This window comes from Cotesia typhae, unplaced genomic scaffold (assembly GCF_013202065.1).
Source record: "Cotesia typhae breed Kobodo isofemale line unplaced genomic scaffold, CoteBio_Ctyphae contig_44, whole genome shotgun sequence".
Taxonomy (NCBI): Eukaryota; Metazoa; Arthropoda; class Insecta; order Hymenoptera; family Braconidae; genus Cotesia; species Cotesia typhae.
This window is the reverse complement of record NW_027423753.1, coordinates 2,403,994-2,429,260: the sequence shown is the minus strand read 5'-3', so window position 1 is coordinate 2,429,260 and position 25,267 is coordinate 2,403,994. Positions and strand designations below refer to the sequence as shown.

Sequence of the window (25,267 nt, the reverse complement as noted above, 5' to 3'; positions counted from 1 at the left end):
TAGTTCACAAGATACAAGGTCATATCTTAATTATGTATCTAGAGATAGAGCATTTTCAAACATTAAAAATAATTTATTAATAATTAATAAAGCTCATAATTAATAAATACAAACAAATCCTTCTCTCAATGTATTTGCCAATCAATCAATAATTAATAAAAAAAACCTAAATTTCCAGACGATCGCCGCACTATTACAGCGTAGACTGCGCCCGCGCTCATAAGGGTCTGTTCGTAGGAATCCTGATTCTCGTGCTAACAATAATCTCGCTGATCCTCTTCTTCGTGCTAATTTCCCGGTCAGAGCTCGTGAGTTTCGCCGTGACTGAAGTGAACGTCTGCGAGCTGACTCTCTACGGAATGTCGACGGTGGCGACTCTGATCGGGATGATCCAGATGCGACGACTGAGGTACGACGGAGCCCGGAACCTAGAACTGGATAACATCCTCCTGATCGCCGCACAAACTGGGATGTTCATCTACTCGACGTTCACGATAATTAGCGGGTACTTCACTCTCGAGAGGAACACGATCCTCGTCCTGGTGACGGCCCTGGCCAGCGTAATTCAAACTACCTTCCAGACCATCTTCATTCTCGACGCGTCGAGAAGATCTGTCTCCTCCCCCGAGCAAATTAGACGCAAGCCTGGCCGCGAAATCGTGACCTTCTTGCTGGTGACGAATCTCGCGATGTGGGCGATAAATACTTTAGAGAAGTCCCGCGCGGAATCTCATCCAATTCAGCTGCACTTTTACGGCCTGTGGGCCTGGACGATAATCACACACGTGTCGATGCCCCTCGCGATTTTCTACCGGTTCCACAGCACTGTTTGCCTCTGTGAGGTGTGGAAGAGAGCTTACAAAGTTAAGCCGACATACATATGACGCAAAAAAAAATCCAAGGGGACCATGACTAGAGTTGTTACGCAAGAGTCTTTTAGTTCTTGTCAATTGCACCGCAATATTACGCGTCTTGATGCTATTAACGAAAACGACCCGACTTATTTCATGTGATTGTAATTTTACTGGTAATTATTATTATTATTGATATTATTATTATTATTATTATAAAGTTGCGTGTTTGTTTGACTCAGGAAGCAATAAATTATTTATTATTATTTTTACACTTTAAATTGCTGGTCTGGAGGAAGAAATTTTTTTTTTGGATGAAAGATTGGAGGGACAGTGAAGTTGATAAAGGACTTTTTTGTGCACGGAAAAAAGTAAACTGTAATAAATAATAGCCGATTTATAATAAGTAATAATCAACTGCTAAAAATTACTATTTCAAACAGTAAATTCGTGATTTTACTACACAGTAAAAAATTTTGTGTCAATGCGTCAAAACATTTGATATTTATCATTTCGTACCTAAAAAATGATCGCAAGACATGTAAAAAAAAATAAAATACTGAAGTATTTAATCCAAAATTTTAATTTTAAAATTTAAAAAAATTTTTTTACAAATCATAAAATATAATTTAAGATTTTTGGCTCCAGATCAGAAATTTGTAAGTGTAAATTTTCTTGGGCTGTAAATTGTAACGGTAGACGGTTTTAATGAAGTAAATAAATTTGACATTTTAAAAATGTCAATTATTATTTACTGTGTAGAGTAGACGTAGGTTTTATTAAGCCAGCACTTATGTGGAAGTACTTTGCTCATTAAGCTCTATTTACTAGTATGGGTATCAAATGGGTAACGAGAATGGGGGAAAAATCTATTTAAACTGAAAACGACCGGTCGTGTTTATATTGAACATAAGCGACACGCGTAGACACTAGAGTTTTTACCGGGATATTTAATATATGTCGAGGATGGATGGATAGCCATTTGTATCCAAATGTCATCTAAAACAATGTAGTTGAGTATTTATAATTATTACGCTCTGTGTTGATATAATATTATATTTAATATTTAATATAAAGATATATATTTGTATTGGACGATACAGGGATCGGTGATTACTTTAGGTGTAGAACCATATCATGTAAATCGTGTTAGACCAACGTGCATTGGGAACAATTTCTTCACGGACTGACCCGATCATGTCATTTTTAGTAACTATTTTTCCGAGTAATTTCGTCCATCGAAAATTTATTTTTTATAAATTTTTCTGTTTTTTCTATAATCAATTTTTTACTTAGAGTAGTTTTTTATCGATGACATTTTAACTGCCGAATTTAAAAATTAAAAGAATAAAAAAATAGAAATTTTTTAAACTATTTTCTGAATAATTTTTTGATTGATATTTTTAAACAAAAAAGGGAATTTTTCACATTTTTTTTTTTTGTGAAAAAAAGGGAAATTGATTATTAGAAAAATTATTTCGACAAATTAGCTTGAGTTTTTATGAATAATTTAATAAATTGTTAGCTTTCACGTAAACGAACCTTTGTCTCAAAAATAAAAAAAAAAACCTTCCGCTTCATCGGCTTGTTTATCAATTTAATACAAAAATAAAATGCCATCCTCTAAAAAAGAGCAACGCGCTTCTAGCCATTAATAATAATAATAATTAAAAAAAAAAAAAAAAAAAAAAAAAAGTCCTTTTTATTGATTTGATTAAAAGCACAAAAGCCGTCTGCACCCTCAACAAAGTTTATTGGAAATTTTTCAATCTAAAATCCTACAAATGAAATTCAATTGAATCTATTAATATTATTTTTATATCTTACTCGTACGTCTGTAATTGTAAAATAAATTTTTGATATATCTTTATCATGATATACTGAAAGTAGCAGATGTCTGATACCCGAATTTTAATTTCTTCGAAAATAATCCTCGGACTTCTGCTAATTTCAGCTCAAAAGTACACAGTATTAAATACGTAGCTTTTTGAATATTTTATATTTGAAGATCAATTTGGGAGGTTATATGCGCAGAAGATTTAAAATACATTTATTTGTTGCCTTAATAATTTAATTTACTTTTTACCTTAATGAAATCAATTTTTTGCCATAAAAAAATTAATTTTTTACCAGTTTATTAATTTGTTAGACTATCTAACTAATTAATGTTACTACAACAAAATATTAATCTATAAATCAAAAAAATTATTTTTTATCCCGACTTATCTCATGTTATTCCAAAAAAAATTTTTTTAGTATCTAAAAAAAAAAAATTTATCTATATTTATTTTTATATTAATAATTGAAAAAACCTTCTAAGTACGTACAATCCCTTAAATAATTAATCTTTGAACCAATCATAAACCAATCACAAATATAATAAAAACGTATAATATTCTTTTAACCATTTTTGAACGTCTACAAAGCTTCGTAAATATTTAGATTTAAAAATAAATAAAAATATTTTGAGATATTTTTATCATTACTCCTAAAATCAAGTAAGCAATCATGACGTTAAATTAAGAAAAATTGGTTTTAACCAAGATTTAAAAGAAAATAAAAATTGTTTTCTAGAACTGTCCGAAATCGGATGTAAAATAATTGTGAATTTATTTAAATAATTGATCAATAATTGTAAATAAAAAATTTTTTTAAAGTTCTTCCTCTCCTAGGTATCGACTATTTTTTTGAATAATTTTTATAAATTGAATAAAAATGAAATAAAATAACAAGCGACGTATACATAAATTGAGAATAATGCTATTAATAATAAAATGAAAATCAATATAGATTATATATTATATACACATTTATATACAAGATATATATATTTATTATTGCGTTATACATTTATAATATTTATTATATTATTATTGGAATTTGTAACGAACGGATGGACTAAAGTAGTATATAATAATGAAAATGAATATCCGTTTATTGTTGACAAGACTCACATTTGAATCGTTATATTATATATATTTATATATATTTATTGATATTTATGCGTCGTCATCAATTTAAATTATTAGTCGCTATTATTATTAAATTATATATTATTAAATTGTATAATAATAAATATATCAAAGTTTGTTTAAATTTGTTGTTGCTCGAATATTAATTATAATGAAATAGTAATTATAAATTATTATAGAAATAGTACCAATAGAATTCGAAATTTGGTTTAAATGTGGGTCTTGTTTACCTCCAAGTCGCTTCTCTTTTACCAAAAAAATTTCATTGAAAAAACCAAAGACAAATATCGATTAAGAAAATTATTATTATTATATTATATTAGATATATGAATTATAAATGCTGTATCTTTATATATGTCCGCATTATTATAGTTCCTACGTGATCTTTGTAATCTTATACCCTTTGTACTATTTGTACCTTACGAAATTTAATACACTCCGCAATAATCCACTTGAATTTATTATTTTATTGATCCTGTATCTTTATTATTATTGTATTATAATTAGAAAAATGAAAAAAAAAATCCTTAATGGAAGAGAAATATTCTTGATCCAAAGAAATTATTTTGAAGAGAACAGATTAAAGATTCAAGAATTTCTTGTTTTGAAATTCGGTTTTTTAGAGAAGAAAAATTCTACATCGATAAAAAAAATTAACTTGATTCAAGAAAAAAATTCTTAAACCAAGAAAAAGATTATTTTTTTAATTAAACAGAAAAAATTTTGAATCAAGTGAATTTTTTTCTCAAGTCAAGAATTTTTTCATTTTTTTATAAAAACTTCTGCCAAAAATCCAATTTTAATTTTTTTTCGTTTATCCAAGTCCTAGTTTGAAGTCTTGGCTAAAATTTTTCAACAGGTAAGATTTTTCTCAATCCTCCAGGCTCATTTTTTTACTCCCCTCGTAAATTTCATAAATTTCTCAAAACACAAGTCAAATTTTCAAGGTAATATTCTTCTTGAACCAGCTAATTTATTTTCGTTGTATTTTTAACAGCAAGTAAACTAATTTTTGATTTTTTATTTTAAAATTTACCCATAAATTTATTTATTCTTGAATCAAGCAGAAAAAAATCTTTTATTATGGAAAATTTAATTAATTGCTATTCAAAAATTTTTTTTCGATCAAGACGAAGCTGTTAAAAATTATTTTTTAGATTCAAGAATTTTCCTCTTGAATAAACGTAATTAAAAAAAAATTTTTTAATTAAGAAACTTATTCCAAAGAATTGAATTTCCCGACATTAAAACAAGCTTTCAAAATAACTCAGCTCCGAAACATCCAGCACGAAGTAGAGTGCAGATCCTATACCTACATCGAACAAGGGTACGATTCTCCGAGGAGAAAGTTCGTACCGTGGAGTATTGATCGCGTTTCCCATAATGGGGGTGGTCGAAGCATCAACCCCATGAACCTCGTTGTGTTACGCCATAGATTGAACTGAGCGAGCCGACCCCCAGCCCACGCTAAGAGTAAAACGAGGATACTGTGAAGATCTAGAGGGAGGAAACCGGGTTGATGTACACAGTACGTACGGACACACAATATATATTATATATCTACAATATAGCACAGTATATATATAGATAGAATGTAGCGAACCCTGTGACACGGGGTTGGACTTTTGACCGAGCTATTCCGAGCTTTAATATATACCACATCGATATCGGATGCGCATGCCCGCGAAATCTTGTTTACATCGGTCGCACCTTCACTGGGGCCACGCACGACGTACAGTATTGTTCGTTCTCCAGTTTATATATTTATTAGTCCAAGTAATAATTAATTCATTAATTCGAATTATTAATTAGAGTTATTGACAATAAAGTCATCAATAAAATCAAATTTAGGAGGAAAACTTTCAATTGGCGAGGCTGTTAATTATCTAGAGAGGTCACACGCATCCAACGAACCCAGACGAAGAAGTGGGTGAACCAAAAACAGGAGCAGGCGCATTGTTTTCGAGGATCCACGCAGAGATTCGCACAGAAGTGTATTATTATTATTATTTTCAATTGTATTTGTATTTCTGGATCAACAGTGGACTCGACCGTAAGAGCACGAGGTTCTGAGCCGATGGCGGACGAAAAACCGACGATTGTTCGCTGTCATATCGGCTCGATTAATAAAGTCTAGCGACTGGGTGAGTTTTTTTTTTTTTTTATTAATATTATTGTTTATTTTTTATTTTATTTTATTTTATTTTATTTTTTTTTGTGATTTTAGAATCAGTAAGTTGTAAGGCTTTGTTTGTAAGGTGGCTTGTAGAAGGCACTGTCGGAAAAAAGGCACTTGACGAGTATTAATTTGAGGAGAGTAATTATCCCCGCGGACAAAAAATATAAACAAAAGCGAGGGAAAAATAGTAGGGGCTTAACATTACGCGGTGCCAATTTTAAAGACTGTAGCTTGGCTCGCGGTCACCCTCGGCAATTCTCTAGCGACGCGTGCAACCCCACGCGTTTTCACCCCTCTGCTAGACTCGTACGCGAATTCACCACGCGGTCGATCGATTTACAGCCTCTCTTTGTTCGCTATCTATTTATAATAGATTGAAAAAATTATTCAATCGATTATTGATTGGATAGCATATTTTGTTTTTTTTTTTTTTAATAATTGGATTAATTAGTTGAAATTTTAATTTTATGATTATTTGATGAAAAAATTTATTTTTTTTAAAAAGTTACTTTTATATTTTAAAAAATTATTAATAGTAAATAAAAAACTATTTAAGTTTTAATTCAAAATTCTGAGTAAAATATTAAACAAAAAAATAACATCTCGCTTACTTTCTCCAAAATTTGAATTTAAAGTTTAAAAATAAAGTTATAGAATTTTAGAATTAAAAAACAAAGTCAAAATTTTGAATATAAAGACTTGAATTATTTTGAAAATTTATTTTACGATTATTATTAATAACAAACAGAGTCAGATAACGAAAATTAATCGATAAAGGATGAAACTCAGTTTGAATGTAGAATTTAAAACGTTAATATTTAGTACAACCGAGCAGACAAAGGCATAAAAGCTTTCAGGGTTGATTAACATCCGTCTGGGGACGAAGTACACCTTCAATGCGCATTAGTCTTCAAATGCCTCTCGATCTCGATATCCTTGTACTTTATATTATGCATATTTATAAATATAGAATCCAGTGCAATTGTCGAAGAGTCTGAGTCTAAGTCTGAGTATGAGTGCGAGTATGAGGACGTCGCCGTAACTACAAAGGTTTTAACCACAGTTTTTTATTTTCTTATACTGCCATACAGCCTGACTTTGTAGAAAATAATAAAGAGAAATGTTTTTTTTCGGGCAACCTTGCCAAAGCCCATGGCATTGAATCCATCATGCAGACGGAAGGAATCGAGAGGGGGCTGTGTATCGCTCTCTACCTTTATAAAGGGTGGATTTTGACCAGAGGGGATGAAAACCGACGCTCTTATGGCTAAAAGAGGGGATATCTCCCAGTATTCCCATTCTCGGAGGGTAGTTCGGCGTCATTCGTTCGCTTTTTCCCGTCTAAACTGCCGATTTTGTCGTTAACGTTGTTGTGCTTCCCATTTTTTTGTTGTAATTTGTTTCAGTTGATAATTTATTGCGTAATTTTTTTTTTTTTTTTCTATTAAAATTTATGGAAAATATTGGTTGTGTTTGACAAAAAATTTCAATAAAACGCGGCGTTGTTTTTACTACTGTTTATGGCGTCAAGTGAGAAAAAAAAAATATAAAAAATAACAATAAGAATAATAATAGTGTAGAACTGTAAAAAGATCTGACGATAAAAACAGGATATGTACACGCATATCTAGTCACGCGATCGAGGAAGATCGCACTGAGCGTCGATTATGTTTTAGCTTGTAGACGCGACTCGTACGCGGTTAATCTTTTCAATTCACGCGAGTAATTATTGTTCCGATTGGGTATAATTTAACAGAGAATTACTTTTTATTATTAATGTAACGATGGTAAGTTTTTTTTTATTTGAAACTATATAAAAATATTTATAGAAAATATTTTAAGGCCTATAAAATATTTAAACTTTTTTTTTCTGGTTGGATTGAATTTTTGAGTAATTTTAAATATTTAAATAACAAGTTGACAAGTTAACTACTTGAGTGTTTAATTTTGGAAAAATTTATATGTATAGCGGCTTGAATTTTATACAAATGGTGTCATAGGACGCGTTGAAATTTTTGAAATAATTTTCTAGTTTCAAAAATTTTTCTCTTGAATCAAGTTAATTTTTTTTTTTTTCATTGAAAATTTATACTTTCATTACAATTAAAAAAAAATTTTTATTTTCATATTTTTTTTTACTTTCTTTCATATATTTAATATTTTTTTTTTTAAGCTTACACCTTCTAAAAAAGTAAAAATGGACAAATAAATTTTTTTTTTTGTACAAATTCCTTTAGCAGAAAAAAAAAAGTTCTAAAACTTCAACAAAAACCTATTAAAAAACCACTAAGCAAAATCAAGAACCATTAAAAAGTTAAGCCCCGAAAGCTCGAATATCCTCTGAAATACCGGGAGTGTTCAAAAGTTACAGGTGGTCGCCACGCAGTCTGCGGAGTATTTATTTTGTCGGCTGTAGAGTTCTCGAGGTCTCCGACCGAGCAAGCTAATCGATTCACTTTACCATCACACACGGTCCGGGCCAGGATGAAAGACCAACACAAATACAAAACCTACTGAAGTGAAACAAATACAAACAGCACTTACCACCACCCAGACAAGGGTAGCGCGAAGAGTACAAACTACCGTCTATACCACACCGGAATAGTACACATCACACATAGGACATAGCACATAGCACATAGCACATCCAGGTACAGCCTTTGAAAAGCGCCCCCTTAGTTCCGGTTCGGTGTTATTTTAACGCGCAGCGGCGCTGCGCTCGCAAGCTCTGTTTTCATACCGCACCTGTATAGTATACCATACTGTGAGTCGAGTCCTGTGTAGTTCCTAGTAATAGTAATAGTAATATTACCTGCACTTCTCATGTGCCACACATTCACTCACACACACACACACACACACACACACACACACACACACACACACACACACCCTTTACTTGATCAATCTCTCCCTAAATTAATAATTATTAAAATTATCAGCAAGATTTATTTTAAAAATAGTCGCTGAATTTTTGAATAATAAAATTGTTACCATCATTGTTATTATTAGTGTGTCTTTCGCAATTTGTTTACAACCCGGACATGGAGACCTGGCACAGATAAGAGGAAAGAGGAACGACCTAACCCAACCTCGACCTAGCCGGTGTGTTGTCAAGGCGAATAATTATTCAGTACTCGGTAGTGGTGTGTCGCAATCGTACTAATACTCTGGCCCGTTTTTAAATAAAAGACCAACATCTCTTTATCTTGTCACTTGCATTCCATTAGCATTGCACGGTATAGTAATTAAACTAGTCCTTTCATATTATCTAAGGCTCAGCTCGGGCGTGACGGGTCATGTGTCATTCTTTAAAGAGACTCGAACAGAGTCAGATATGAGTTAATTATCGAAGCTCGGGATAATGTCTATATTATTATGATTGTCAGGGACAATTATCACTTGTTTTGTCTCTAGTCTTTTATTTGCTCTGCTGGTTAATTAAAAGGAGTGAGTCGGAGGCAATAGAGGGTGAGGGGTAATATTATTAATTCTGTGGAAATAAAGAGGTCAAATTTGTATCCAGTCAGCAGTAATTTTTTTTAAACGATCGAAAAGTGCTCTAGTTTTTTTCTTGGGAATTTTTATGAAAGATTTCTTGGGATTTTTATGCAAGTGGGGAGTTTAGAGGTTGAATGGTATTTAATTTGATAGTTATTAAAGAGCCGGATTGGATTTGAAATTGAAATTTATGGGATTTGTGGTCGTTAGTTTGATTTGATTGATAGTTTCATGAGTTTTATTAAGGGACTTGTTTTGTTGAGTTGGAAAAAATTCGGTAAGTTTATTGGGAAAAAAATTTTTTTTTTAAGATATTAAATAACTATTAAACTTAAACATGCAGTAGCTTATTTACAAAGCAGATTAAGGGTAAACAATAATATTGCACTGACTTATAAGTTACTGGTAAAAAATTATTGAGGTAAATTGAAAAGTTAGACTAAAAAAAAAATTAATGAATTAATTTAAAAAAAGAAAATTTTGAGCCTAGCAGAAACATTTTGGAGAATTTGACAATCTTGAATCAAGTAAAAAAATTTTTAAACTAAAAATTATTTTTACTTCATTCAAAATTTTGTAAAAATGATTTTCTTGCTCCAAAAATTTGGCTTTTGAATCAAGTTAATTTTTTTTTATCAATCTAATAATTTTTTAAATTATATTTCAATTAATTTTTAAATTTATTCTTTTGTTATTTATTTATTTTAAAAGGTTATAATAAAGTTGTTTATTTTATTAGTAGTCAAGCTGTCAAAATGACTGAAAGTAATTTATTTACCGTATCAAGGAATTATATTAACAGGTAACATAAATCCACCTAAATATATTGATAGATACATAAACCGCGACTGCATTTACTGAAGTACATGTGTATAAGTATGTATATATACACACGTATGTGTAAATGGGTTAAGGCTCGTGTATAATACCGCGATGATCCGATGAGCTAAATATAATGCGATAGGCAGCAGTAACTAGGAGGCGGCTAGAATAGAAGGGCCGCTACCAGGCGTCGACGTCGTTCAGTGTCCAGTTAACTTAAGTTGATGCCGCGACGCGGGTCAACTATCTTTTCCCGACCAATTAAATTCATTTTTCGCTTTACCCATATCTTATATCTAATGCATAAAAGTTTTAGAAGCTTTTATACATATGTGTCAAGTAGACTAGACAAACTTTGACGTTCATAGATGTATATATAACTACGAGGATCAAGTTATCGTGTTACTCTTCCACTAGGTATCTATAGATTCATATCTTGACATATTGAGTGTCTAGTGTCATAAATCGATTGACGGTATCTTGAGATCGGCTCAAGTTTATTCAAGACGATGATAATCTTAGTTAATGCAAGCTTTACGTCTTAATCTTGTATTTTTTATACTTTTATAAAATATTAAGCTGGTTCAAAAGAAAAATCTTTAAGTAAAATTATAATTTTTAAGACTTTAATCTTCTTTGATTTAGAAATTTTTTTAGACAATTTATAATTAATGTAATTATTACAAGAAAATAATAATAAGGCGAGAAATTAATTTAATGATGAAAAAAAATAAATTCTGTTATAATAACAGAATAAACTAAGTAATAGTGAAGAAATAATTTTTTTGTACACAAAAAAAAAATTTTTCTTGCATCAAGAAAATTTTTAGGAAGATAAAAATTATTTTAGAACAAGAAGAAATTTTCTTTAGCAACTATAGTTAAAATGAAAAATATTTAGATACTTTTTTATAGAAATTTCTATTAAATGATTATTAATTCTAATTAAAAAATTGTAAAATTAATTATTTTAAGACTGGAAAAATTTTAATACAGTCTTAGATAATTGATACTTAAAATTTTTTATTTTAGATTATATTATATTATAAAAATTAATGATTTTAAATTTAAATGAAATTGATTGACAAATCACTATAATGAACGATACTTCCAGATAAACGGAGACCTACTGATCCAAAGGAGATGCAACGGTGTCCTTACCTGCACGAGATGAAGGAGCGTCTGCTCTCGCAGCCGACCCCAACCGACAGCCTGGACATGGAACGACTGGATGGTGGCACCCCTGTCAAGGAAGCCAACCTCCACACAGAGTACCCAGCACAAACGAATCCCGGAGTGATCCCCGACCCCCCCGAAATGCCGCCCGACACCTTGATTGGCACCGTCGTCAAGGTAAATGATCCCGAGGTAATGATCGCACCAATCCTTCCTGCAGCACTACTTTTTTTTTATTTTTTTTTTTTTTATCTAAATTCTTCTAACGCTCATCAAACAAACCTAGTCACTTTTTTATTTGATTTTTAAATTAAAATTTTTTTATTGGCGCCGATAAATTTCTCGCCTCTAATCACTGCTCCGTTTTTGCAGCTAAACTCAGATGGCTATGGATCACATACGTCTCCGGCCCACGTGAGGCAACCTCTTGTACCTCAGGGTTCGATGAATCCTCCGTTATGCCTTACTCCGACACATTCTAGTTATGGCAGGAATTTCCCTAAGAATGCTAAGTGAGTTCCTAATTCATTGTTAATACAATATTGGCTAATTGTGTTTGTATTTAAATTTTTCTTCGGAGTGGGAGATTTTATGATAATTTTTTTTAGATAAATTATTATGAAAAAAAAACCTAAATAAGGAAAATTAAATAGTAGAATTTTAAAAGAAATCATCAATGCAGATCTTTTAAATTATTTTTTTACCAATCATTTATTTTAAAAAAATAATTAAAAACTATCTGATGTTTTTTACTTCAAATTTCAACCTCAGATGACCATAGTACAAGCTCAAAATGATCTTATAAAAAAAATTCAAAGTAAAAAAAAATAAATTTTCTAAGCCATTAATTCTCTGGCTCACAGCCAACTTTTGAAAAATAAATGAGCAGTCTTTATCCCCGAGAAATCTCTCCCTTAGAAAAATCCTCAACTCGTCCAATTAAAAATCCTCAATCTGAACTGTTATTCCAAGTAAGTTTAATTGCGACAATTAACGCAACAAAACACAGTGTGCCTCATTCACAATTTAAGTTCAAAAAATCAAGAGAACCTTTGTATTAGTTCCCCGAGCTCAACTCGTGGCAGCACTCGCTCCAATTCGCGCTTTTGACTCACGACTCTCTATCAAAATCAATACTCGTGCGTAGACAGAACCTGCGTTAATTATTGATAAATCATCAGCCTAACGATCGTCCAGAGCTGGAGAAAAAACAAAAATGTCGAAAATCACCCCAAAGAAAGTCTAAAAAAAAATTTTTAAAACAAAAAAAAATATAACAGTTGCCGGAAACGCCCGAGAGATTTGGTTAAAATCAAGTGGAAAAAGAGGGAAACTGATAAAATTTAGTACTCTCGAGTAAGGTCAGTGACCCCCGTTGGTATCGAGCGGGTCAGTGGGTCGAATTCTCTCCCTCTATCCAGAGTTGGATCCTCTGTTTATCTCCCGCCATCCCAATCCTATCCAGAAATTCCCACGAACAATTCAAATGTCTATTATTGTTTGAATGACTGTCCTCGCAAGCTCGCCCCAAGCCCTCGATCCTCACTCAAACTTAAATCCTCACTTAGTCTCTCAACTCCTGAAATTCCCTCTCAAATCTTGGATCAAAATCCATCGTAATAAATTTCCGTGGTTAACTCAAAAAAAAAAAATGTGAAAAGCCGGAAAAAAAAATTCGCGCTTGCTCAACATTTGTACGATGATAAAAGGGGGTAGATGGTTGCGCGGGCGCAAGAAGCTGCTGCCCGGGAAGAGGCTACCCAGGCGAACCCTCAGTCTCCGGGATGCTGAGGGCGGTGGATCGTGATTCCACCTCTAGATCAGCTTATCCCACTTGAAATAAAGTCGCGAGTGCCCTTTTAATGTTTTTTTTCCTCAATACTGATACTATTAATACATCTGGCCCTTTCAATTTTTATTTTTCCGGTTGACGGTCCATTTATCCCACTTTTGGTTCGCCAAATTTTTTTTAAGTTACAAACAGCCGTACGATTGTCAAAAATAATAATTCAAGTTAATTAAAACGTGGTGGGTTGGTGATTTTATTTTAAATAATTTTTACGATTATAGTTTTTGTTATTTTTCTTGCTTGAGAATTTTCAGAGTACAAAAATATAAATTTCCGAAGTGTGACCTACTTTAAAGTTTCTTTGTCTGGAGCAACAGTTTGTAATTAATATCGATTAAAACTGTCTACAAAACAAAATTAAATGTTTCTTTATTAATAACAAAGAAAAATTAAACTTTTTTTTTGTTAAAATTTGGGCTGGGTTCGCGAAATTCGGTTCACCAAAATGGCGGCTCGGGCTGACGCCCACTAACAATCGTACTGGCTATTTCCCGCGATTTTCTTCTCAAGGTTTATTTTTATTTTTTTATTTGAAATTTTGATAATGATATTTTGATTTAGATTTAATTATTTTGATCTTTAATCAATTGATTAATCGGAAGGAAGGAGCGGGATTAACAGACGGTTGATAAAATATTGATCCAAAGTTTCAAATAAAGTAATTAATAATAAATATAGAGGAAAAATCAGTGTTGTGTAAAAATGGTGGGCGGTGGTGATTGCAAAGTGGCGACGGTTGAAGTGGAAGCCGCGGCAGTGAATGACAATACGGCAACTTTGCCCTCGAATCGACCGTTAAATCCTCAAGGTGGCGGGGCCGGTCCACCCTCAAATACCACCCAAGACAACGCCGAGAAGAACAACGCCGCGAACAAAGAAATGGAGCTCAAGAACGTCCGCTCTACGCCCTCAAAACAGTAAGCTCGAGCTTTTTTTACTCCCGAAGATTTTTTTAAAAATATTTTTCATCTGTTTATTTACGCGAAAAAAAAAAAATGTGATGAGAAAATGAGGAAGCACGACGCATCGGCTTGTGTGTGAGAATGTGTGATGAAATGACGATGACAAAAAAAAAAGTATTCTTGATCCAGACGAGGGTTGTTCACGTATGCGTACATTCTGCGGGAGATGAAAGCTGTCTCGAGCTTTTGATACAAAAACCTTTTTTCAGTCGCGGATAAAAATACGTGTTGGGATGAAAAATTTTTTTACTGAATTTTTAATGACAAAAATTGGTTTTTTTATTTTGAAAAAAATTTTTTTTTCAATTTTTATCAAGAGAATTTTAAAATATACGAGAAGATTTAAAAAAAAATTTTTTATCGTTATCTATTTAATTAAAAAAAATTATTTTGTAATGAAGTTTTAATTAAAATTTTTATTACAATTATTTACTTTAAAAAAATATTTTTAATTTTGTAAACAAGTTCTGATGAAAATTTTTTTACAAGCAGTAAAAAAATATTTGAGAACGACAAAAAATAAAAGTAGAGAAAAAAAAAAGTATGACCCGTTAAATTAATTGCCATAAATCCAGTTTTGAGATCGTCAACCGTAATAGGATAAAAAACAAGTTCTCGAATTTCACTCCCAAGACGCAATAGACATGACACTTGAATGCATCACCATTCGACAGTCAGTCGTCTCGCGTTTCTCTTAATAACGACATGTGTCAATCGCAATATATTTATTAGTATAATATAATCCAATATATATCATATCATATCCTTTTATTACATGTAAAATATAATACGATTGACTTAAACTTACATAAAGTTAAATAAAATGAAATGAAAGAAATCTCACATAATTTTAATCAATTAATTTTTGAGTAAATTAATTAATTAAATTAAAAACTAAAATTTAAACGAATTAAAGTGTTGATTAATTAATAAAAAATTTTGTAAAAAGTTCAATTAAAAATGAATGAAAATTTTTGGTGGTACAAAAATTAAGTTGGTTGTTAATATTTTGGAAAAAAATAAATTTGGTGTTGATTGTAATTGAAAAAAAAAAAAATGCAATAAACGGAATACAATATGAACTATTAGAAAACGACGTAGAAGAGAAATAATGACAGTAGAGGGGAGTAGAGTGAGATTGGAGCGAGAGTTGAAAGTAGGTAGTACTCTAGAGTATAGAGTATATGATACTAGTCGTGGTACGCCATGATATCGACCAGCTAGCTTCGGCCTGGACCGTTCGGAGTCTGTGCCATGCACTGCTGTTTCCACTTAGATTACGTATGGTACTACACGCTCGTATATATGTATTATGTGAGCAAAACAGAACAGTAGCCATGTACTCTGTACTCTATCCACTGCATAGGTAGATGCAATATCACACAAGAGGCAAAAAATCTAAATTCGAGTGGACTAGACTCTCTACTCGGTAAAAACTCGCTGACTCACCTAATGACGATCTCACTCGATCTAAGACCAACTATTTTTTGCTTTTGTTTCGATTCTTCATGTTTACTTTGTCAACTTTGTCTTGTATTAAATGATGTTTGTTATAAATTATAAAGAATTGAGACTTGCAATTAATGAAGTCATTTTGTACTGTCGGACTTTATATTAGACTTACTACTGAAAATTAGGAGTTAGATGAGGTGAATTGTTAATTTTTAAATTGATAAATTAATTAATTTTTTTAATATTTAATTTTTAATGTTTATTTTTATCAAATTTTTTGATTAAAAATTATAGTTAGAAAATATTTGATTGATTTCTTGAAATTTTTAATTTTTAAGTACTAAAAATTGGAACAAATAATTAAAAAAAAAAAAAAAAAAAGATAAATTTTTTTAATTTTAAATTAAAAAAAAATGAGTTGAAAAAAATTAAGTTTTAATCTTTAATTGAAGATTTTTTGGATAATATAAAATTTAATTTTCAAAATATTCAAAATTATATTAGTCGAGTTCAGAAAGAAAAATTTTTTAATAGAATAAAAAAAAAAAAAATTGAAATATTAAACATTTGAGGCAAATTTTTTGAGATAAATTATGAATTAAAAAAAAAATTAATAAGTAATTCTTAAACTTAAATTATCTCAGGTGAAACTTCATTAAACTTCTCCTAAAATATTTCCAAGCAATTAAAGTCTTCAGACAAAAACAGTTCAGTAATTAATTGTAAATCGAAGAAACACAATTAGTGGTAAAATTCTAACGAAGACGAAGTAAAATAAAATACATAAATTGTAACTAGTTGCAATTGTACTAGATACAATTCGTGAGACGGCAATTAGCAGTAAGGCCCGTTAAACCCCGAGGTTTAATTCACTCTCGAGTGTCAGCGAGCAAGTGTCTTCCCAATCTCTATTTGTTATGTCTAACTAGTTGTAGAACTATAAAAGAGCTCGCGAGTCTTTTGTTGTCCTATAAATATACGTACATTGTTCAAAAACTTTCAACCATCCTGGATCGATTGATAAAGAGCTTAGGTTTTGTTATTATTATTATAAATATTTATTTTCGGTCTTTTGTCTATAATATGCTGGGATAAAGTTTCAAACTCTCGATTCATTATTGGATTCCTGATATAGGGTTTATCGAAAACTGATAACTGATAATAACAATAACGATAACTGATACCGGGATTATTTATCAATTTTAATGAAGATTTATTAATTGGAGCTGGAAGGCTGTGTTAATGAGAAAAGTTCGAATTTGTTAGTGTAATTTGATGGTTCGGAAAAAGGGAATAGAGTCGGTATGAATATAAATTTATGCAAGCAATACGCTCTAATTAATTATTGCGCATAATAATTACGAATAAGGCTGGAAAAAAAGAGGGATTGCAGGTCATCGAGCACCGGTGAACTTTCGAGCTTGTATTATATTTATTTTAACTAGTTTGAGATTCATTTTTATTCGTTTAATATTTATCGAATGGAGAAATTTTTTAGATTGATATTAAAGAGGTCGATAGTTCGTTGAAAGTTTTGTGAATATTTAAAATGATTTATTATTTCGCGAAGATCATTTCGGCGTGATTAGTTTCATAAAACTTTTAAATTTGAGTACAAAATAAAAGATGAAGTTTTTTGAGTAATTACAAATTTTAAAAAGATTTTTTTCTCTTGAAAATTAATTTTTTTTTTAACAAGTAGAAAAAATTTTTGAAGTAAAATTTACTAAGAAAAAAATTTTTCAATTAAATAAAAGAAAATAAAATTCTTCAAAATAATTTTAAATTTAAGTCTTTTTTTAATTTTCAAGTGTAATTTTGTATCGTATTTTTGTAAAAACTCCTTTTCCATTTCTGTAATTTTTTTCTGTATACTCATTAATAATATTTACTAAAAAAAATTTATCTTGAATATTTATCGAGGCCAAAAGAATAATCAGGTATTTATTATTGTTCTGAGTGTTTAAAATTCCACAAAATTCGACCTAAAAAAAAATAGTTCAAGTCATAACAATAGTCTAAAAATACTCGGTACAAACAATAGAAATGACCTAATTACAAAAAAAAAAAAGTTCTATTAACCATGCTTTGAAACAAAATTAAAAGCCTCAAAGTTGAGGAAAAAATAAAATAAAAAAGGGGAAGTATGTTAATTTAAATAATTGAAAGCTCCAGCAATCAATTTATTGATTAAGAATTGAGTAAATAAAATAATTAAACAGCCAGGACTAAAAAGGCAGCAATAGGTTAACAATACTATTGATTGAAGACACCTACTTATTATTTATTGTAAAAAATATTTAAGTAGAGGTAGAAGTGCGAGAAAAAGATCCAAGGTTACAGCCACCTCTGCAACTCATGTCAGGAAATATTATGACATAATTATCGAGTAAGAGTACGAGTATTGAATGCGAGTACAAACTAGTACATTTGTACCGGTTCGAATCTTTTATGAATATATATATATATATATATATATATATATATATATATATATATATATATATATATATATATATATATATATATATTGTATATAATGCACGTGGTTTTATTTGTGAGAAAAGTTATGAGAAGAATAATAACCCTCAGTCTAGATATAACCCAGCCCGCGAACAGTCGCGCTTATTCCAAACACTAAAATCCCGAATAACTAAAGAACTAAATATAAATAGATATTATGCGTTTTTTCGCGCATATATTTCAAAATAATATTTACAATCCGAGTCAGTTAACACTCTGCACCCATGAGCTAAGAGTCGTGATAACTATTGTTGGCTAATACGAGTTACGAGTTCTAATAAGAGAAAAATTTATATTTTATTTATGTTTAATGAGAAAGTTTCTTGATTTATCGGCGTGGAGGCTGAAGGACGCGGACCACGCTTCTTTTTTTTTTATCTTAATATTGATAATATTTATTTGTAGTTGCATTTGAATCGGATTAAAATTAATAACGAGTTGAAAAAAAAATTTAATATGGAAACTGAAATTATGCCGTTTGTGGAAAATGAGAGCGGGAATGGTACGAAAATTTTGCCGGTGAGAAATAGTAGGATCCGTAATATGGAATCTAAACGGTAAGATTTTTTTTTTTTTAGAAAATTATTAACAAAATTTTATTACAGTTGATAGAGTGGCTCTAAAATTTTTAAAATTGGATTTTTCTAAATTCGTGAACCAAAAAATGATTTTAAAGAGTTTAATCCTTTTGAATCAAGATGAAAAATTTTTTAGTTCAAGAATTTTCATATTTAATTCAAGAAATTAAATTCTTCAAAATCATTTTTTGGCTTTAAGAATTTTTTTTCTTCATTGTAAGCTTTACTACCCATGAATACTTTCACAGTTTCAAATTAAAACTAATTTTTTAAATTATGCGCCTAATTTAATAAAATAAAATTTTATCTCTTCGTAATTAATCGAAAAAATGTTTTTAAATGGGGAAGAGGGAAAGGGAAGAGGGAAAAATTGTAACAACATCAAAAATTTGGTTGAAAAAAAAAAATATGTAAAATAAACTGAGAATTTAACGAACAAATTCAAAATACATGGCGAGGCTATTAATAAAAGAAAATGAATTTTTTTTATTTCAGAACGTCACTCTTCATAATAATGAGCTTTATCTACGCAAAACTCCTGGTAGTGGTATGTGTAGCATACGTAATAAGTGAAGTAGTAACCCACAAGCTACCGTTGTACTACTTCGAGGGCTTTTTCGCGTACATGTATGGAATGAGTATCCTTTTTTTGCTCTACGTCTTTTGTTTCCTTCTACAAGAAAGCGCCTGTTGCTCGAGGGGTGCAGAAACTCCACCCCCACCCCCGAAGCCACCCAAGCCCCCCAAGGAGCCCAAGGACAAGAAGAACAAAAAGGACAAGAAAGACAACAAAAAAGAACCTAAGAAAGACACTAAGAACAAAAAAGATTTTCAGGCAAGTTTTTAATTTACTCATTTTTTGAAAAATAGCATTCAAGCTTTTATTCTACTCACTTTAGTAGAGTTTATTTGTATTGCCTCTGGCTAATAGTTTCATATATCCCGCTGCGTGACTCAGATTTTCAAGATTTTAAATAAATTATATTGATGATGTAAGCTACTTTTAAGCTGCTTAAAATAAGTACTTTGTTGAAGTAGGAGTATTCAATGTTTACTCTGATAAATGATTTTTAAAGTACAAAAAAAAAAAAAATTGAATTATCATTTTTCTAATAATTTTTTAATTCAACAATCTCGTTTTTTTTTTTGTATAAAAAATAAAAAAATTTTTTTATTTGAAATTATTGATTATAAAAATTTGTAAAAATAAATTTCTCAAAACGAAAAATCTTGCCCATACTTTAAGAAGTTGTTAAACTTTATCTACATAAGTACAATAGACACTTTAGGTGTAAAAAAAAAAACCAACAAATATTTTATGTTAATTGTTTTTAACCAAAAAATTCGTACTTGTCAACTAAATAAAAATAATCCAATTTTAAACTATATAATCAACAGGATGCTAGTGACGTAGAAGCTGGAGTATCTACTCGCGTGTCCCGTAAGCGCAAAACTTCACAAAATGACCACAGCCACGGCAGTTTCTTCCTCAGAATCGGCGCAATCGGTAAAAAAAATTTAATTTCTGCACTCGTATAAAAACCTTCAAAATTAAAAACTCCATAAATAAATAAATAAATAAAAATATTCCAGCATTCGGACTCGGCACCATGGTCTACAACGGACTAGAATTCGGTCAATTCTTCGAGATACCCCCAACTTCGACGTGTTTCCAGATCTTGCATGGCGTGAACCCTCTCCTGCAGATGGTCTTTACTTTCATGCAAATGTACTTCATCTTCATGAACTCACGGGTAAATGTTCAAGCTATTATTAATTTTTGATCTCAAAAATTAAAACGCTTAAATAAATTACAGCTGAACATCCATCGCTTCAAAGTTATCGCACGCTTTGGATTGATGCACGTCGTCGCAACAAATCTCTGCGTTTGGGTAAAGACACTTGTCTTTGAAAGCTTGAAAGAAATCACCCAGAACAACCTAAGATACAGCAAACCCGACCTCGGAATAATCGGTAATAAAAACAACATTCTAACAATTACGAATTATAAATAAAAAAAAATTTCCATCTCAAATACAAACCCCAAAATCTTTCAGAGAGCATCCGACAACACTCACTGGCCCACGCTGGACTGATCCTGGGCAACGAACCGCGAGACATGGCGCAAATGCGCCTAGCACCCTCAACTCTAACTTCGAACGCAGCCACGAAAGTCCTGGGCTCACTAGCGACAACCACGCGCCGCTTAATCCGAACAACTCCATCATCAATAAACCGGTACGCCAGATCAACAGCGCGATCAGTAGCTCGAGCAATAACCCAGGGAACTACATCAACCCTAGCCACTTTTACCCCCAGCAGCAGCACTCCTCAGTTCACTACTTCCTCTACAACATCAACCACCCCCTCTACCACGACCACCACTACCACAACAACTCCTTCGACCACCACTACAATGTTCCCCACTACACCTTCTTCAACATCAACATCAACACCTACTTCAACTTCAATTTCAACTTCAACCTCCCTGCCGACCCTTTCAACAATATTCGACGCGCTGACAACTGCAAAGGAGAACGCAACAACAACCCTAAGCAGCTCAACATCAACAATGGCGCCCCCAGCACCGACTTCAACGCCGCTATCAACCTACGATTCAATGATGTGGGACTTTGGCGAGCCAACTTCATCAGGACTGGCCAACAAAGGAATTCCCCAGCTGCTAGATGTCGTTAACCAAACCAACGGAACCAGCATCTGGACCCCGACGTACGCGTTCTACCGGAGCGCTCCCTTGAACGAGAACGCTTGCGGACGCGTCAACATAATGGGAACGATCGTCGATGATGCAGCGCCCTACTTGTACCCTTTTATCATCGAGTACAGCCTGGTGGGCGCTGCGGTGATTTACGTTATGTGGAAGCACATTGGACGGCACCCTCGCTGGCCCCACCAAGCAGAAGCGGACTTGGAGCGACGTCTGGAAGCCATGTTGTCAAGACGCGCCGTCGCACTGGCCCACGCTGGGCATGGCCGCGTGGATTGCGTCGGAGCCAGCAAAGGTCTCTTCGTAGGACTGTTTCTGTTGGTAGGAAGCCTCATTTGCTTGATCCTGTTCTTCGTTCTGATTCAGCAGCCCTCTTTCGGGCTGCTCGCGATTTACCTCGCGGACGCTTCTCACTGCGTGGTGATGGCATTCTCAATTATCGCGATAATCATCGGGTTTATACGCGTTCAGAGCCTGAAGTTCAAGGCCGAAGAACAGAGCGACCTCAACGACATTCTGCTCCGTGTTTCTGGGTTTGGATTGTTTCTCTACGCGGTTTTCAGCGTCATTGCTGGATCCTTGGCAGCGTTTACTCATGAGCCGAACTTGCTGGTAATGGTCACTGGATTGCTGGCGATAGTCCAGGTGGTGCTGCAGATGCTTTTTATTGCTGATGTGTCTCGCAGGCGCGTTCATTTGCCGGAACACGATCGCAGCAAGCCCGGAAGACAGGTTGTCACCTTTTTGCTGATTTGCAACGTTACGATGTGGATTATTTACACCTTTGAGACGCAGAAAGTGGTCGCTAATCCGGTTCAGCTTGACTTTTATGGATCCCTTGCGTGGATTATGGTGCAGAGGGTCACCATGCCGCTTTGTATATTCCACAGGTTCCACAGCGCTGTTACGCTTGCTGAAATTTGGAAGACCAGCTACAAAGCGCGCTTGGAGTAAGAAATTTTTGTTGATTGTGAAAGCTTATTTCACCCAAAGAGGGATTTAAATTCGATGGACGAATAAAACCTACTTGATAGGGTTTTTTTGTTGGGAGTTTATTAGCATTTTTTGTTGCCAAACTAACCACTGTCACTGGATTTTTATACTTTTATACCTTCATATCCTGTTTTTTGCGCATCGGGAATTGGTATTTAGTGGCGGGGGGTGGAGGGGGCATTCGCGCGTGGCACTACCGTGATTCTCGATTCGGTTATTAATCCGTGACTAAATTTCCGATGCTGATTTAATTAGGATAATGATATTATTATTGTTTCGTTTTAGTTATTTATTTTTGTATAATGTAATTAATTAAATTATAATAAGTAAACGAGTACTTGATATTGAAGAACAAATAATGGGATCATTTTATAATTTATAAAAATGCTTTAAGCAAGTGAAAAAATAAAAAAGTATAATACGTTTGTTGCGTATTTGTAAAATACAGAATTATTTATAATTATATTGAATATACTTTACAATTGGCGAGAATTTATTCCTTTTTATTGTAAGGAAAATTCGAGGATTTTTTTAGATTGGATCTACTGAGGATTTTTGAGGGAAAATATTATCGCGAGACATAATAAGAAGGGATTACGATTAAATTTGACTGTTCGAGGGAAATCGCTCGTAAACGAAGTTTAAGTAAAAATGAAATAAATATTAATTACAAATAATGATAGATATCATTAGATAATAGATTTTAAAATAAATATGGCGAATGAGTAGACCCATTCCTATGATTAGATGAAAGTTTTATCGCTAAAAATCATCGAGTCATCGAAAAAATAAAAAATATAAATCAATCAAGATATTATATAGATGAATTAGTGATTGTTCTACGTGTTCGCAATTCATTTTTAATTAAAACATTTACATTTACAAGTATGTACTTAGCTTCGCGTTCATTGTAATTGTTCAAACGCTGTCAACTCACGATATTCTGCCGTGTAAAGAGTCTTTAAAATAATAACGACGAGAATCAAAATGACAATTCAATAAATAATTTTCATTTTGATATCGTGGGTTATTAGTTTAGAAAAAAAAAATTTTTTTTACACGGTAATATACATACATATATTATATAAAAGAAAATATTTAAATGACCCAAAATTACACAACTGATATTACTATGAAAATAGTTGATAAAAAATAAATAAATAAAATTATAAATAAATTAAAGACTTGACTTAATAAAAATAAAAAATTGATTGATAAAAAAAAAATGTTCTAAACATTGTAAATAACTCGAACTGAAACGCAGAGTGTTTGTGAGAATATATATTAATTTAATTATTTGAACAACTTTATTGTAATTATTTAGTTCTTGTTCAAATTTATTTTTTATATGCATAAAAAATTCTCACTTACGCTCTGCACTTAATAATTTTTAGCGGGAATTTAAGTGAGTTTGTGATATTACAAATTCCGTAGATTCTTGTCCTTGACCAACGCAAAAATAAAAAGGAGTTGAGTCCATTTAATCGTAAAATTAATTAGTTAATTAATAATTATTGTATTATTGTTGAATAAAATTAAAATTAAAAAATTCATCTAGAATTAAACAAGGCACTGCCAACAGGACCAACTCCTAGTGAAATACTGAGTACCGGACAAAATTTATTTAAAATAATATTAAATAAAAAACTATACACGAAAAATCATTTTAAACAATATTGATTATAAATTATTAATTAAATATATATATATATTATATATATATGAATAAAATGTAACCCTCCATTATAAAACCTAGTCCTTAAATACTCACTATCCCTTGCCATAAATTACCCTCCATCGAGTATGAGTGATCTAATAATGAAAATATAAATCTGTAAGTGTAATTCCGGAGTGATTGAAATTATAAAAAAATTTTTTTTCAATTGTTTAAGTACCTAATTGTAAGCCTAAGTGATAGTCTATTAAATTTTAAGAAAAAAAAAATGAATATTTTAATTATTTAAATGATTTTATGTACTTGAATTTTTTATTTAGACTTTTCTCGTTTTTCTCAATTGTAATATTTAATAATAATTATAATTATAATTATAATTGATAATAAAATACTTTACTTAATCAAATATGTAGAAATATAATAATAATTATTGTAAAACGTATGATGTAACATTTTTTGATGTTTTCAAGTGTAATTGACAATTTATAAAAAAACACACGCACAAAGACAAAATCACTGAACGTTAAAAATAACGTAATATTATATATTATAAATAATATGGATGATTATCTAAAAACCACAAGATTTATGAAGCTAATGTTAAATGTAAAAGAAACATTAATATATATATAATATATCCATGTTGTCGAGTAAAATGCAAGTTATCTAACGTCGAGTAGAAAAATAAATAAATAAGCACCCGTCAATTTTATTTATATGTTCATCACACTATATTATTTAAATATAATATAATATAATAAATGATAATTTTAATTATTAATATAAATATATATATAATAAGAAGGTATTGTGAAAATAAAATGATGAAAATGATAAGTAAAAAAACAGAAAAATGTGGAAAAGTAAAAAAAATTTTAAAATAAACGTCGTTAGCGTTTTATTGTACTTTTTTCTTCCCAATTTTACCATCTGATATTGACGCTTTAGCGTTCATTTGTGTAACGCTAAATCGCATTGACCGGTTAATAAAGTTGTATAGAAGTA

General features: G+C 31.4%; 3 protein-coding genes across 15 annotated transcripts in view; 2 read left to right on the top strand and 1 right to left on the bottom strand.

The window, feature by feature from the left end:
- The window catches only part of LOC141528850 (proton channel OtopLc-like), a 5,885-nt gene extending 5,001 nt beyond the window's left edge, over window positions 1–884 (top strand). Inside the window, exon 7 of the mRNA XM_074245102.1 lies at window positions 179–884. Coding sequence (XP_074101203.1) covers window positions 179–884 — 706 coding nt within the window. The remainder of the gene's footprint in view (window positions 1–178) is intronic.
- Window positions 1–25,267, bottom strand: part of LOC141529077 (coiled-coil domain-containing protein 102A) — a 98,032-nt gene that overhangs the window by 60,046 nt on the left and 12,719 nt on the right. The gene's annotated exons all lie outside the window — the stretch shown is intronic.
- Otopla (proton channel otopetrin-like a) overlaps window positions 1–25,267 on the top strand; it is a 25,884-nt gene extending 617 nt beyond the window's left edge. The window contains exons 1-8 of one of the 13 annotated variants that reach the window (XM_074245423.1): window positions 5,568–5,968; window positions 11,441–11,694; window positions 11,875–12,014; window positions 19,362–19,701; window positions 20,265–20,373; window positions 20,460–20,620; window positions 20,684–20,840; window positions 20,924–25,267. In XM_074245423.1, the coding sequence (XP_074101524.1) occupies window positions 11,470–11,694; window positions 11,875–12,014; window positions 19,362–19,701; window positions 20,265–20,373; window positions 20,460–20,620; window positions 20,684–20,840; window positions 20,924–22,548 (2,757 nt within the window). In that variant the 5' untranslated portion in view covers window positions 5,568–5,968; window positions 11,441–11,469 and the 3' untranslated portion in view covers window positions 22,549–25,267. Of the gene's footprint in view, window positions 1–5,567; window positions 5,969–9,019; window positions 9,109–9,644; window positions 9,782–10,542; window positions 10,744–11,440; window positions 11,695–11,874; window positions 12,015–13,310; window positions 14,269–15,409; window positions 15,470–18,478; window positions 18,846–19,361; window positions 19,702–20,264; window positions 20,374–20,459; window positions 20,621–20,683; window positions 20,841–20,923 lie in introns of those variants that run through there. The other 12 variants (XM_074245425.1, XM_074245420.1, XM_074245419.1 and 9 more) reach the window with 12 other exon arrangements.